We start from the raw sequence: 14,656 nt of genomic DNA, 5'->3' as shown, positions 1-14,656 counted from the left end.
AGTGTAACAAAAACTGTCCTGCAACAGCTCAAGTGGGCTGTGAGCAAAAATTTCTGTAGATGGAATTTGTAGCACATAAGATTTTGGTTAGCCCATATTTATATTTCCAAGCAAACTTAGCAGTGGAATTGAAGTTCTCTTCCCTGTTATAATATAAAATAGTTCTGTAAAAAATACTATTTACTTAATCAGTAGGTTTGCCAGTTTGTAAATAGTCAGAATTCTCTCTGGTTCCTATTGCTATCTCCAGACTGTATATAATCTACAAAATTATTTATTAAATTCCAGTTAAATGTAACTGTAGAAAGCAAGTTGATTTCACAGGTATGGTAGACTGCAGTTTGCCAATATGAGAGATTTAATTAGATAGCAAGAACACAACTTTTAACTGGGAATTGTGATCAATTTTTGTGAGAACAGAGGAATGTAATTTTACAATACTGTGTATATTGGATCATTTTTCCAGAGCAGAGCAATGTTCTAAAAAGCTCTTAGATATATCACAGGAAGCAAGCAGATTTTTTGAAATATTAGAGTCTAGAAGTAAAACCTCAAATTTGTTACCTAGACAGTAGAACTAAAACCAATCCTTTTGGTTCCCCAAATCACTGCCTTGTCTGAAATGGTTTCGTTTTCATCAAGACTTTTTTGTGGGCCTCAGAACATATGTATCAAATTTGAGGCTGAAGAAAGTTTCATTGGCAAGTATAAAAAGAAGGCAAATTCTGTTTTAAAGTGTATTTTGTTTGATACAATGCAAGAATTCTGCTTTCATCTATAAAGTAGCAGTTCCAATCGGTAGCTTAGTCTATATAATATGACTTAATAAAATTGTAGTTTACGAGTGTTATTATAGCAATCTACAGACAACTCATGTCTGTAATGCCTTAAGAACAGCTGTAAAGGTTTTTAAATTATTAAGTCATAGTATTGAGCAACCTGGTGAGTAGATCTAATAAGTAGACTAACAATTGATTAAACAACATCTGTTAAGGTATTATTAACTGTTTATGTGCTATACGTGGATTTCTGGTGTCTGATCATTACAACTTGCAGAGAAATTGAATAAATTTGGGGTCTGTGAGCGGGTTTTGTTGTTTAAATACTTCATGTAGGCTCAAAACCTTTTTTTAAAGAGTTGTTGAAATTATTCTTCTCATGCTCTATAGAATTTAGCCATCTGAATGTTAGCATTGTTTTCTTTCAAATCAGAGTAATGCACCAGGAAATGTGTTTTGTCGTGGTGCAGGTGTTTGGTCAAGGGGCTGGAAGTACTTTCCTTTCAAATCCTTTGCCCCATGAGCTCTGTCAAAGTTTCTCTATAAGAGAGATAAACTATGAAATTGTGAAGGGAAAGCTTGAATGTATGCAGACCATGTGTGCCTGTAAATAAGGTAGGGAGAAGCTAGAGAGGCAACCCCAATGTTTGTTCAAGTTCCTGAGATGGCACCTGGGGGAATTAAGGCTTCTTCACAACAGATCTAGCTGGAATAACAGCTTTCCTCTGTGTGCTCATCTGGACTTTTGTTCCCTGTTGACAGCAAGGGAGCTGTACTGCAAAATGCTTTGATAAAAGCTAAGGATGGGAGAAGTCTTCCCCACAGACTGAACTTTTCTGGGCAGTATCTGTGTCTTTTATTACATGTTCCAATGCTCAGCTTGGTGCTCAGTTTCTGATGGGACCTTTAGGTGCTGCAGCAAAGCAATTTGTGTAAGGATTTGACAGGTTTCATCTTGACTGCTCAGCTGCTCACAAATTGCCATTAAATGAGGTGGTTCTTAAAATCAGTTGTCTCTGGTTAATTTTGAACAATCCATCTGTAGATGTCTGGCAGTCTGTAACTTGAGGATTGACCTTCATCTTAAAATAAAAATATTTTAATGTTGTGAATGTGTTGTCACTTATACCCTGTGTACACTGAGATGCTTTGTTCTGTGCATACACATTTCCTTCTGAAACACATTAGATCCCTTGGAGGTCCTTCCAGCACTACTGTTACCGTATCTGATTCCCTCTGTTCTCCATTCTTTCTCGTACAGAAACTGTTCCTTTGGTTTCATCATCAAGTAGAAAACCTCCTTTAGACAAAGTTCAGATCCTGGGGTGAAAAAGCTGGAGCTATGTAGTTAGAGAGCAAAGTTGTGCTTACTAAAGCTCTGACACTCCTCTTTAATGATCCAGGGAGGAAAAAAACTTGTGGAAACAAGCGGTGGAAAAACATCTGTTCCCCCCCCCCCCCCCCCCCCAATCCCTTTTTCTTCATTTTCACACATGCAATCATGCAATACAGATATATCAGTGAGGTATCCATTCTCTTTGCCTGCAAGGAAATGAAAAGGCATATTGTAAGCCCAAGGCTAGTCTGGTTGTCAGCCAGGAATTAGTCCTCTAAAGGAGAAAGGGAGAGAGGCTGGCGAGAGAAGAAGCTGGAAATGAGGAGCTAGAAGGGGAAAAGTACACTCTGAGATAGGCTGACTGCACATGGCTAGAGGTGGAAGGGGTCTTGTGCTTCCTCAGTACGCAGGTGTTGGGAGAAAGGAAGGCAGCTTATACACAGGCATGTGTCTGGGGGAGCAGGGTCAAAAATTTAGACTATTTACTTAATCCCTTGGAAAGGCTTTTTTCTCTTCTGTTTTCTTTTTGTGTTTAACAGACTGCTTTACAGGGGACACGTGTGGTAATTAACACATGCAGCTGTAGGGCTTCAACCATATGTCTGAATTTCAAATGGCCATTGATCTGGCAAATTTGCTGCTGTCTCCAACCCCCCACTTATAGGCCTTGAAGATGTGGGAGAATTTATAGAGTCTTTACCTTGAAGAGACCAGAGCTGGAAGGAGAGGAGTGAAAGGGAATGTGAGTGATATTGGGTAGAGAGGAAAGGAAGACTGGTATTCTAATCACACCCTTCATGCCCCTTGCCCCAGCTCACCATGTATTTTCAGGTAGCTTCTAAAATGTTTCCAAAGCTAGGGATCTTGTTATTACTATATAAAGCTTGCATAACACTTGTTAATTTTTTTTGTTGTTCAGCAAAGCAGTCTAAGATGAGAATCAGAGCAATGTCCTTGCAGGCATTTCAGATGTGCTCCCTTTTCTACAGCTGCAGGTATCTGGGCTCTTACACAGCCTACAAGTGACAAGGTGGTAGTTGATCATGGACTCTGAGCAGCCTTTCAGGAGAGGTAGTTGAGGAGGGGGTGTCTGTTGGGCTGTGTGGAAACAGAGAATACTTCACATCAAAGTAGAGGCTCCTGAAAAAAAAGTGATATATTGTAGGTAGAATAAAACCAGAGAGGCTAAACTAAACAATCCTAAGGTGGTTGTTGCTTTTGCCAGCAGTGATCAGGCAGCTGTTGACAGTGCTGTAGAGCTTTTTGCAAACTTTGCTCAAAGTTTGGGCAATGTCAAGTGCTAAAAACCTTGCTATGAGATATGGTGCCTTAAGCAAAATATTTCTATGTGTGGAAACTTTTTTGCTCCCTGTTTTATTTCAAATGTCACTCAAGGCAGTGAGCCAAACAGAGGATGGTGCAAAATTAAGATACTGTAGCTTAAAATCCTGCGGTATCTGTAATACTTGTAGTGTTTACAGGGTGAGATAAAAATGTGTTCTTCTACCAAGTACAAAGCTATTAAAACGTTAAGCATCTCCTATTCTGCTTCCCCTCCTTCAATCTATTTTTAAATGTTCTCAGTGCTAGCTATTGCTGGTTTCTTGATCTCATCACTCACTCTACAGTGTAAGTAATGCTGACGCTTTGGAGGTGTTTCTGCTTTGGATAAAAAGAAAGCCACCAACAAACATTCCTAATAGTCTATATGCCAACTTTTGCTAACTGTGATTTACCCAGCCTGTGTAATATTGCTGCTCTGTTTTTCTGTGTTGTGCTGCTTCTCTCCAGCTTCCCTGTGAAGCTTAGTGCCAGGACTGTCTAGAGCAGCCATGTATTACTTTGCCTCTTCTAACTCACCTCCCTTTTCTCTGTTTATTACTACAGAGAGTACTCCTCCTTGGAACAAGATGGCCTAACATCCCTTGTATGGATTGTCAATAGCTTTTCCAAATAATTTGGTTGTAGCCTATATTGATATGTACTTGGATACAGTTTTTACTACACAGATACAGAGCCTAATTCTTCTTTATTCAGTGTTTAACAATTGAAAGGAAATAAGCTTTAATAATCTCCCTGAAGAAAAAGGTTGTTTCAGTTCTTCCTCTCATCTTCATTACCTTGATCCTTTTCTGTAGAAAAAAAGGGGAAGTGCTGGATTTGCAGCTGTATGATTGCTGGGATGTATTTACCACAGCAAAGCTTTTCTATGCCATGTGACCCATGAAGGTGTCTGCTGGTCAAAATGAGCCTTGGAGACTCTGTTTTGAAACTGAGTGCCATCCCTACAGCTGGCTGCCATTGGTACTTGGTAAATAGGTCATCATTCTTCAGCAAGTGTTAAGTAGTCATGATTTTTGGTAACAGGTAGTTTTTGGTGCTGTGTGTTATGGCCAGTCCAAAAAAACATTTAGTCCTCCCTGATTCTTTTAGCTGTGTCTCCATTTTCCTTCAGGCGTGTGTCTCAGTAGGGGGATGACATTAGACTCTTGAAGGACAGCTTCAAGTATACAGCTGAATGAATAATATTCTTTGCTCCCATTGGGAGCCTCTTTCTGCAGCCTGTGTGTGTTCTTTAGCTTTGAAGGCATTCCAATAGCCTTCCCAGGTGTTGTTGTAGCTGATTTTTTACACAGTGAAATTGTTGCTGGTACATAAGGAGAAGAGCCACGCTCCATGGTGGTCGAGATTAATTTCTTTAGCCATGCAGAACATTGCTAGCAGCTGTGAAACATCAGTCTGCAATGACAGGCAGGCTGAGATCCTGTCTGAAAACTTACCCAGATTGAAGCAGAGCCTGGAAGCTGAGCTGGGACTCTGAGCTTTGTTCCCCTTCTCCTTTCTCAACAAGTAGTTGAACTTGAGTGTTTTAAACATTCTTACGTTGCTAGTGAGGATGGGCTCGTAGCTTGTCTGCTGCTAGAAACTATGTTCTGAAATTATCTTAATTATTAATTATTCATTATTGTGAAATCAACGTATAAGTCAACATATGGCACTTACATGTAGCATTTCTAGGCAAGCTGTTCAGTGGGGCTAATGGACTCTAGTCCAAAGAGAGATTTTAGTGTTGTCCCTGCTGCTGCCAAGCTTATTTCAGAAGATATATGAACAAAGTAAAAGCGAATGAATTTCGACACCATGGGATTGAGGATATGGTCATGTTTCAAGGTAAAAGTATTGTATAGCTTATACAGTCATTAAAAAAAATGGAAGTTTTGATTATTAGCTCAGCAAAGTAGCTAGAACAGCAGTTGGATAGAAAAGATGCAGCAATACCAGGGAAATAGTCCCTTCTGCCAAAGAATTGTAGTATTTTGCCTATGATGGAAAGGAGGAACTAAGCTCAAAGGGAGAAAGGCTTGAATCTGATAGAGTGGAAATGATAGATTAAGAAAAATTACTTGTATCTTAGCAGCTCCCTCAAGAGCCTTTGAATGGATATGCAGGTTCTTTTTTTTTTACCCCCCCCCCCCCCTTTTTTTTTTTTTTCCTCCTGGCAATTTGAGCCACTCTGGGAGTGAACTTAAGGTTTTTGACTTAAATCAATACAATTAAAACCATTAGCAACCTAGTTGTCATTCTGTTTGGGGCAGTGACATTAACTGGAGGCTTGGTTCTGTAGGTAAGAGCTGATGACAAGAGCATGTATTCTAAGTCACTGGATGATTTCTGTCTAGTTTAAGGAATAAAACTGCTGCTGGGATTGTTGCAGGAGGGTGAGAATAACAAGTCTCTGAAAGTGGGGGAGGGCACAATGGGGACAATGTATCCACAGCTTGACAGTGATTCTATGTTGATCAAAAATAAAGCTTTTTTGTGCAAATCTTACTGAAGATGGTCTCGAAAGTAACATGACCTTTATTACCTGCTTCGCCTTTTTAACAGGTAAGGTTCAAATCTGGCCTTGGGCATTTATTTTTCCTATTACTTCCACATTTTTGAAGAGACCTGTTTTGCCTTTTGGGAAGGAATTTGTCTGTGAAGTCTGAAAACTGTAAAACTGCAATAAGGTAAATCTATGTGCAGTGGCAGGTCTTCTCCATTCAAGCTTCCTTGCATTTGACCTCAGAAATGCTCTGATAACCAAATGAAAATCTGATCATCCGCTTCTTTAACCCATATCTTATGTACAAATTGCTTTTATAGAGATCATCATCTGTGTGTTGGAGTTTGGCCCAAAAATGAACTGAGAGTTCTAGTTCTAAACAACAGGACTGTGTGCAGTTTCCTTATTTTGAGTTACATCTGTACTCAGGCTACCTGAGGGATACTGCTGCTTCTTGTTCAAAACTCCAAGCCCGCAAAATTGGTTGAGACTGTGGTTTATTGTTTACAATTTGGAGAGAAACTGGCTGCAAACCAAGAAATCTTATTTCACAGGTTTTGAGGTTTTGAATCCTTCACTTATTTCTCACTAGAACAAAAGAGAGATCACACAAACTTGTGGCTCCCTGCTGTCCTCTCAAATTAGTTGATTGCACTATATTGGGGATTTTAGCTTGAGAAAGGGGAGAGCAAAGGGTGAGTCTCAAGTTTGAATTAGATTAGTGCTCTTAAATAATGGCTTTAATAATCTTAAGGTAGTTTGTCTTCTGCTTGGAAGCATGCCCATATACTTGAGGAAAATGTTCTTTGGAATGCTACATTTCTGTAAGTGTGTTAAAACAACAACTTTTCACAAGTAGTGAAGCAAATTTACATCACAAGAAAGCTCAGCTTAATTCTCTGATCTTTATAGCTGCTGCTTGTTCCAGTAACATGTAGTGTCTCTGAATTGACACCAAAATCCCTAAGAGTGTTGCCATCGAAGTGGTAAATTATAATGGCTCAGTTTTCAACTGCCTTGTCTTCCATGCAGCAGTACTAAGAAGATGTTTTTTCTCCCCAGAAAGGTTTGCATACCTTACAGAAGGGAGTCAGGTATTTTAAGGGGTAATTACCATAGGGCTTGGTTCAACCTGTAAAGTTCAAATCTGAATCTGGATCTGAACTTTCCCAGAGGCACGGGATGGTTTTGGACATTGTATTGGTTTGACCTGTTATAGTGCGAGCTCTGAAATGCAGGTCCAGATGTGGGCTGGGATTTTGTATCTTCCCAAGTATGAGACATTAAGGGTCAGTTTTACATGACACACAATTGAAATAATATAAAACTGGATCTCATGTTGAGGAAGGTGTCTACAGCATTATGTGTGAAGGGTAATACCTTGCTATGTCTTTATTTTTCAAAAGAAGCTGTTTAAAGGCTGAAAAGAATGAGAGGTTAGAGGGCAGGTTTCTTTTGGCTAGTCAATGTAGAACTACCTTTAGAACTTATGCAGTAAATAAGCACTTTGGATTTTAGAGAGATTCTGTCTGAATCTCGAGGTTGAATAGTTTCAAAGCCACTGAATCCCAGAGACTAGAGCATTGCTATTAATGAGTGCTGCTCCAGACCCCTTTTGACACGTTTGCTTTTGAAGGACCAGGCCTAGGAAGAGTGGGCTCTTTGTTTGTGGTCAGAATAAACTCATTGTACACCCAGACAATTAACTCTTCAATCGACTTGCCAGCCTCTGTAAAGCACTCCACTCCCCTCTCTGTCTGCCTCCAGTTCTATTCAGACACTTAAACACACCAGTGTTTTTGTTTATTATTCTGAAAAAGTCCTTCACAAGAATAGTCAGAGCAGATCAACATTGTCCTCCCAGCAGCATTTATCTCCGCCTGGCAGTGAGTGTGTCAATCAGGAATCAAAAAGCCAAACAGAGGAGGCTTTGAATTGTGTCACAGGGGTCAGAGTTACTTCCAGCTGTCTGTGCATGGGATAGGCTTTCTTGCAGGGCGAAGAATTGTGCTGCCAAACAAACACTGCGTACATTGGATCACAAAGTCCTTGGGGCTTGAGTGGCTTTTTTCATGTTGATGCACCTGCAAGGGAGATGTGAGAAGGAAGTGGGGGGAACTAATGCCTTCCAGAAGGCACGGGGAAAGGCTCCTTATCCTATCTGGTTGATGCCTGGAATGCAGTGCTGAAATAAAGGCTGCCTGCATCCATATGGCATACAGAATAGTTGACGTAGGAAGAGAAAAATTACTGCAGTGACAGAGCAAGTCAACCTTGGCAGTTAAGAGCTCATTAAGCCATACAGAGCCCTTCCATGTTTAGCACTTAGGCATATTTTCACCTTTTAAAGTCCATATCCAAGTGTTTGGGGGTTGTTATATCCAAAGGGAGTACATTGCTGCTGTTTCTTAAAATTAAAGCAATAAAGAGTGAGAACTTGGCTTTTGCTGATTTGGTTTAAAAAGTTGGGGTTTTTTTCTTAACAGTTGTGGGATCTCCCTGCATAGAAGTGGTAGGACTTGACGATCTTACAGGTCTTTTTCAACCTAAATGATGCTATGGATAGGAGTGTGAAAACTTGGCAGGGAAGTCTATCTGCACTGGTGTGTTTTCATTTCAGCTGCTTGCAAAAACTTATCTTGATTGGCCAGATTGTAAGAATTTTTTTGCATGAATGCTGACTTTCTGCGCTTATATTGGCAATATATGTCTGTACATAAAAGTTCGCATAGACTATTAAATTAATTATGACTTGCTGAAATTATTTCATTTAATGTAGGGAAGGATTGTGGTTAAGGCAACAATTTTCTCCGCCCCTACAATACTAGAAGGGACATGTATTTTTGTTTAAGACCCCATGTAGTGCAAACACAAAACACAAGTTTTGTTGTATTTTTTCTTTTATTTTTTTTTAATACTTAAAATACCCTGCACCTGGGGATAATACATAGAAATGTCAAAGACAAAAGTGCGTCTTCAAGATTCAGGAACTGCGTGGATACAAGGAGTCTAATTGACCTGGCAGGTCTTTGTTCATCTGACCAGAGTTACTAAAGCCACAGGAATGAGTATGTATGACTTAAGTCCCTCCGGAGTACCAAAGCCTAGGAAAGCTCTTCTCCCTTGCTGTTGACTTGACAGGTTTGCTAAAGGTGGACTTTGCTGCATCAAACAGAACATGCTAAGAGTTCACTCATTGTCCAGGCTCTCTGTGCTCTAAGTTGCTTGTTTAGCTTTAGCTATGCTCTCTAATGACTGAGCCAACACCAAGTGATGGTAAGTGAAGAAACCACTTGACACTGGAAGAAGGCTACCTCTTCCCAGAGCAGAGCTATGCATTTAAAATTGTTATCTGCTTATTCTCTCAGTCTGACTCAAGTCTGGGAAGCATTGATGTTCAAGCTATAGACTTACAAAAAAGACTAGATTTTGTTTAAAGCCTGGATGATTGACTCCGTCAACACCTGTGCTCTTCAAAATGGAAGAAGTGTTTACAGATTGCCTCATGGATTCCAGTGAAAACACAACATTAGCCTCCCATACCACATGTCCTACCCAGGAAAAATATACTCACTGCACAGATCATCTGTATACTTGCATCATCGCATTAGCAGGCCAAGACCTATGTGCTTCCGCAGCAACATCGACCTTCAGTACATCACTTTTATCTTCTAACTTTTCCTCTTTCTACAGCTTCCATTAGGTGGCTTGAGTCAAGAACGGTAATTCACAGCAGCAGGCAGTTACTTGACATTTTTCCACAGTAATTAATGCTTTTTCATGTCAAGGAGTTTACTTTTCTCGTGATGTAACTTGAGTTGCTCATGGCCTCAGTGCTTGTCATTCAGAGTAAAATGATCACTTTAACAGTTGTCCTTTGCATGAACTGGATCTCGTTCTCCCTCAACCCCAGTGTACACTACAGTCATTCCAGATGTGGATGCCTGCTAGATGTTTTGCAAGGATAAAACTTGGGGACGGGAATTCTAGTGGTTGCATAAAAAATTCTTGCCCAGCACTAGTAGTAGATCTGGGCATGCAACTAGTTGTTCCTGTTTTGAGTCATTGTCAGTCAAATACAATAAAAACTGTTCTTGCTTATGAGCTTCTGACAGTAGCAGAACAAGAGGGATTCTGGTTTATATCTAAGGTATCTTCATGTGAAAATGGCTTAGGGAGTTTCGTTTAGACCTGCCTGTTTCACTCTTATCCTGTGGCAAGATAAAAATACCACTTTAAAGTTGACAGCAGTTGAGCCAGAAAAATCTGCTTAACTTTTGCAAGTGTACCTAGAAAAAGGACACCTACTGGAGGAGTTTTATAGCTTTAAAATGTCCCATGAGGAGGTATTCTATTGAGTAGTACTGCCTGTAGTCAGTGGTCTTGGGAAAAAAAAGTGGGTATTCACGCTGTGTTATAAAACTTGGAAGAGAAGTATCCCAGTGAACTCTTCCTCAAGGCTCTGAAAATATTCTTCAACCAAGGGATGTGGTTCTGAAGTACATGAGTTCCTGGTCTGGAAGCATTGCTATCTAGAGGGATTAGGAAGTAACACTTGATCTCTTTAATCTCTCTGTGACATTCTGCGTATATGGATCTATTGCAGTGACATGCCTCTTTTGAAAGTGTGGAATTTAACAGCTCTTTGAAGAAAGGAGGAGACTGTACTCAGTGAACATACTTCATTACCTTTGTACCTGAAGTAACAGTATTCTGTACTTCTCATGTAATATCACTGGAGACTTTAGGCCTCTGGAATAGTTTGGGGTTTTGTTCTAAGTTGAAATATTTATTTAAGGAATACAAAATGTTTGTTAGACTTTCAGGTATGTAATACAGAACTTAGTCCTTGTTTGCGAGGAGCAGTGGAACAAATGTTCAGTGTGACAAACGGAGTATTGAGTGAGAGGAAAAATCAAATAAGAGTAGGCAAGTATTAGGGTGGCTTTTCTGTCGAAAGGGAACAGCAGTGAAACTTTTTGCCATAAGCTAATTTGAAACACTGAGACTTACTGAGAATTCTCCAGTTTAAGAAAAAAATTTAGTAGTTTCAGAGTAAGAAGCTGGCAGCTGGGAAGTGAGCATGGTGTTTTTAATGAAGTGCGATTTTTGTCTTTTATGTGACTATTTCATGACCTTTAAAAAACAATCAGAAATATCCCTGGCTTTTGATTTTTGAAATATGGTGAACATAATTACAGGGCTCTTGTCTATTGCATTTTTTCTTGTATGTGTGATGAAAGAACGGTAGTTGCTTGAACAGGGGAATAATTATACTTTTCTCTATTTGCAAAACCCTTAATACTGTACTGGGTGCTGCTACAATGTGGACTGAGTGACAATTTAACCTTAGTAATCCAGTAAAGAAATGATTGTAATTTATTGAGCCATTTTACTGAGATTATCTTAAACAGTAGCTTTGAACTGAGGGGTTTATTTAATACTCTCCAGTAGCTTAATGGCTAACTTCATACAAAAGCTGCTGCAAAATTCTCTTTCTTTAAGAAGAATGTATTTGACAAATTGTAACTGCTGCTGTGTTCCTTGCACATACATGAATGTGAAAGAACCCCCATGAACCTGAAACATCCTGTGTTCTGCCAAATTTCAAATAATGATTTGGATCAAGTGCTGTGGCTCAGATCCACTTCTAATTTTCCTCCATTGTTGGCTTCCGGGTTGCTGCTTTAAATCTGAAAAGCAATTCTGTAATTACTTGGTGCAGAAGCATTCATGAGAACAATAAGAAGAAACTTATTATTGTACTGGTCCTTTTTTTAACACCAGGTCTCTTCCTGTTTTGTATAACTTGAGAATTATTCACCTTTCTAGTTGTTCTATGAGTGTCTTCAGCAGCTTTGCGTTGGTTTCTCAATCTGTATAGCCAATCATGCTAATTACATACTGTTCACTGCTTCATTATAGTGTAAAGTGCCATCCTAAATAAATAACAAGCCATAGCTGTGGCTCCTGGAATCTTGCAGAAGCAGAGCAACATGCTCTAACATAAAAAGTGAAGATCAGCTATTTACTTCTGTCCAAAGAGTCTTTAAAGGGCAAAACCTTCCTCCTTGTAATTGAAGCAATATTCAGGAATTTTTTCCAAGTCAGTTGCTCAAACTTTGAAAAAAATAAATACTGCTTATCCAGGTTACTGGTAATGCCTAGTAACAGGAAAGCTCAGAACAAGAGCTGACTGAGAAATGGTAAGTATTTTTTCTTCCAAGTATTTTTTGTTATGCTTGCAGTTAAGCATAAAACTAAATACAATGATGAAGAGGGAAAATGACAATAGGGTGTCTCTCATTTCTGTCAATGTCCTTTATTTCAGTGGATCTCTGAGGTTGAAATGGAATTATCAGCATGTTTTTTTTTCTGTGAATTAGACTACTTTGTGTAGAAATGCACAAAATTAATGAATTGTGGAAGAGGTGTTCAAGCTTTTCCTCACTTTCAAAAGTGCAAATACAGGTATGGGTGGAAAAAGTCTATGAGCTTCTGTTTTCTATCTCTGCCCTTCCCTTCACCTTCCAATGGTCTCTTACTTCTGTAAATGGAGCTGATACAAGAGAAGGCTAAGGGCAATTATTGCTGCCTCTAGGAAGGACTGTCTCTTGTGCCTTTCCTCCAAAGAGTGTTTGCCCCGTGCATCTGGTGATCATGGAGATAGAGGCAAGCCTGGCTTATCTGGCATGGCCTCCTCCCTCCAACAGGTTTTCACTGTGTAACTTTACATTTTTGGTTACTGCCCACTTTGCTGCCTAGTGTCATTCCTGCCCATAACACGTGCAAAGAATAGTTACTAGAAATTGGAAGCTCTAAGTCACTATATTTCAAACAGGGAAAAAACCCCAATTCTAGGCGTAGTAGGTTGACCCTGGCTAGATGCTAGGCACCCACCAAAGCTACTCTTATCACTGTGCTCTGGAACTGGATAGAGGAGAAAATGTATCAAAGGTTTGTGAGTTAAGGTGCAGGAGAGATCACTCATGAAATACTGTCATGGGCAGAACAGACCCAACTAAACCTGAACTTAATGTAAGAGAAATTATTTTTCCACAATTTTGCTGTTAGAAGACATTACTACCACATTGCAATTAGAGAACACCTTGATGCAGTCATTGTAAGAAAAAAGATTTGCTTTTGACCATCCCTTTCTAACAGCTCTGCAGTACATGCTGGTGCCAGGTTCTGCACAGGTAAGTTTGAGAAGAAGAATTTTTCTTTTGAACAAAAGGAATGAGGAGGAAGACACAATAGGACAGCAATCTCCAGAACTGTTGCTGTCTTCAGGAAATGGCCTGTGTAAAACTAAACTGACTGAAACTAAATAGGCAATTAATTGCCTTTTGGGGAGACTACCAGATGATAAACCCCAGTGGTTTGTGGAGGGAGCGGGGAGGCTTTTTAAGTGTACTGAAAGGGCTTGATGCATGTTTTATGTAAAATGTTACTGTTTTTAGCATAAAATGATTTTGTTCTGTCTGTCTTCTCTCTCTTCTGGACTTGGCCGGGCCATGTACAAATCCCAATCATTCAACAGTACTGGAGAGTAGATAGTATTTACCTCAATAATGGTAGTTTCTTTTCGATTCTTTTTAACCCTCAATTCAGATGATGGTTCGAAGCCAACGCCTACCATGGAAACCCAACCTATTTTTGATGGAGAAGGTAAGAACATTCCTTAAAATAACAACAAAAAAAGCTATTTCCTTCTCTCTTTTCTCTAGGATTTATGGTTCAAATGCTTTCTTTATCCTGCAAAGCAGACAAGCCAGTGAATCTCATAAGTTATCTAAATTTTAGAGTGCCCTTGGGACCTCAGGCATTTTCCCTAATCTTTTACATCCTCCCCACTTTTCTAGAATCCAACAATAACACCAGTTGATCAGACTCCTGGTGTAATCTTGGAGGGAAAAGTGTGTCATAGCAAGTAAAAAAAAGGTGCATCAAATTGGAAGTAGCCACTTCCTTTAGACTGTCCTTACCCCCTTACTATCTCCACTTTGACGACACTAGTGCTGGGAGTTTCATAACCTTTGCAATGTGTTACAGCTTCACAAAAGGAAGGGTAATGCTAAACCACAGCTTGTGAATGTTGACTTGGAAGAAAATTGCTGGGAGGTTTCTTTATTTAGCGAATGCTTTCATTGACGCACATACTATTTAAGCAAATGAAGTCATTGTCCTGGGCCCACTTAATTCATGGCCCACCCAGGCAGTTTCCTTCTCAAATAGGCAATCTTGCAATTGTATTATTTTGGAGAGGGAATATCGGACCTTAGTCTATTGGAGGCCTTTAAACAAGGATAAAATGGCTGTCATCACAGAGGCTTCAAGCCTTTTAACATACAAACATAAATATCAGTGGTAATAGTGGTCCTTTGGTAGTGAATGGGACTAATAGCAGCTGCTTGTATCTTGCATATTGCTTGGAAGTAGTGCCTGTTTCCTACAGGTTTAAACCCTCAACCATTATAGTGAAGCTATGGGCTGAACTATGAACCACTCCGTGACCCATCTGAAATTGTGGGGCATAGGGCAGTGAGGGAAAGCCTATGCATTTTCATAGGGGACTGCTGTACTTCGTGCATTTTTTAAACTGGATCAAAGGCAGAAATGAAGACTACTGAGCAAGAGTATATTTCCTGCCTTCTTGTAAAAACATGTGCTGTGGTGGGGTTTTATTGTTGCTAAAATAAACTTATTTAA

At 39.6% G+C, this 14,656-nt stretch overlaps 1 protein-coding gene across 6 annotated transcripts in view; it reads left to right on the top strand.

The window, feature by feature from the left end:
- Positions 1-14,656, top strand: part of SMOC1 (SPARC related modular calcium binding 1) — a 131,882-nt gene that overhangs the window by 67,939 nt on the left and 49,287 nt on the right. For 4 of the 6 annotated variants that reach the window (XM_042048206.1, XM_042048205.1, XM_042048203.1 and 1 more), the window contains exon 6: positions 13,526-13,615. The exons of 1 other annotated variant lie outside the window; for it this stretch is intronic. In XM_042048206.1, the coding sequence (XP_041904140.1) occupies positions 13,526-13,615 (90 nt within the window). The remainder of the gene's footprint in view (positions 1-13,525; positions 13,616-14,656) is intronic. One more of the 6 variants, XM_042048204.1, reaches the window with a different exon arrangement.

Source organism: Corvus kubaryi, unplaced genomic scaffold, assembly GCF_017639235.1.
Source record: "Corvus kubaryi isolate FWS band 111438036 unplaced genomic scaffold, C.kubaryi_AGA036_p1.0 66, whole genome shotgun sequence".
Classification (NCBI taxonomy): domain Eukaryota; kingdom Metazoa; phylum Chordata; class Aves; order Passeriformes; family Corvidae; genus Corvus; species Corvus kubaryi.
This window is presented reverse-complemented; position numbering and strand designations above follow the sequence as displayed.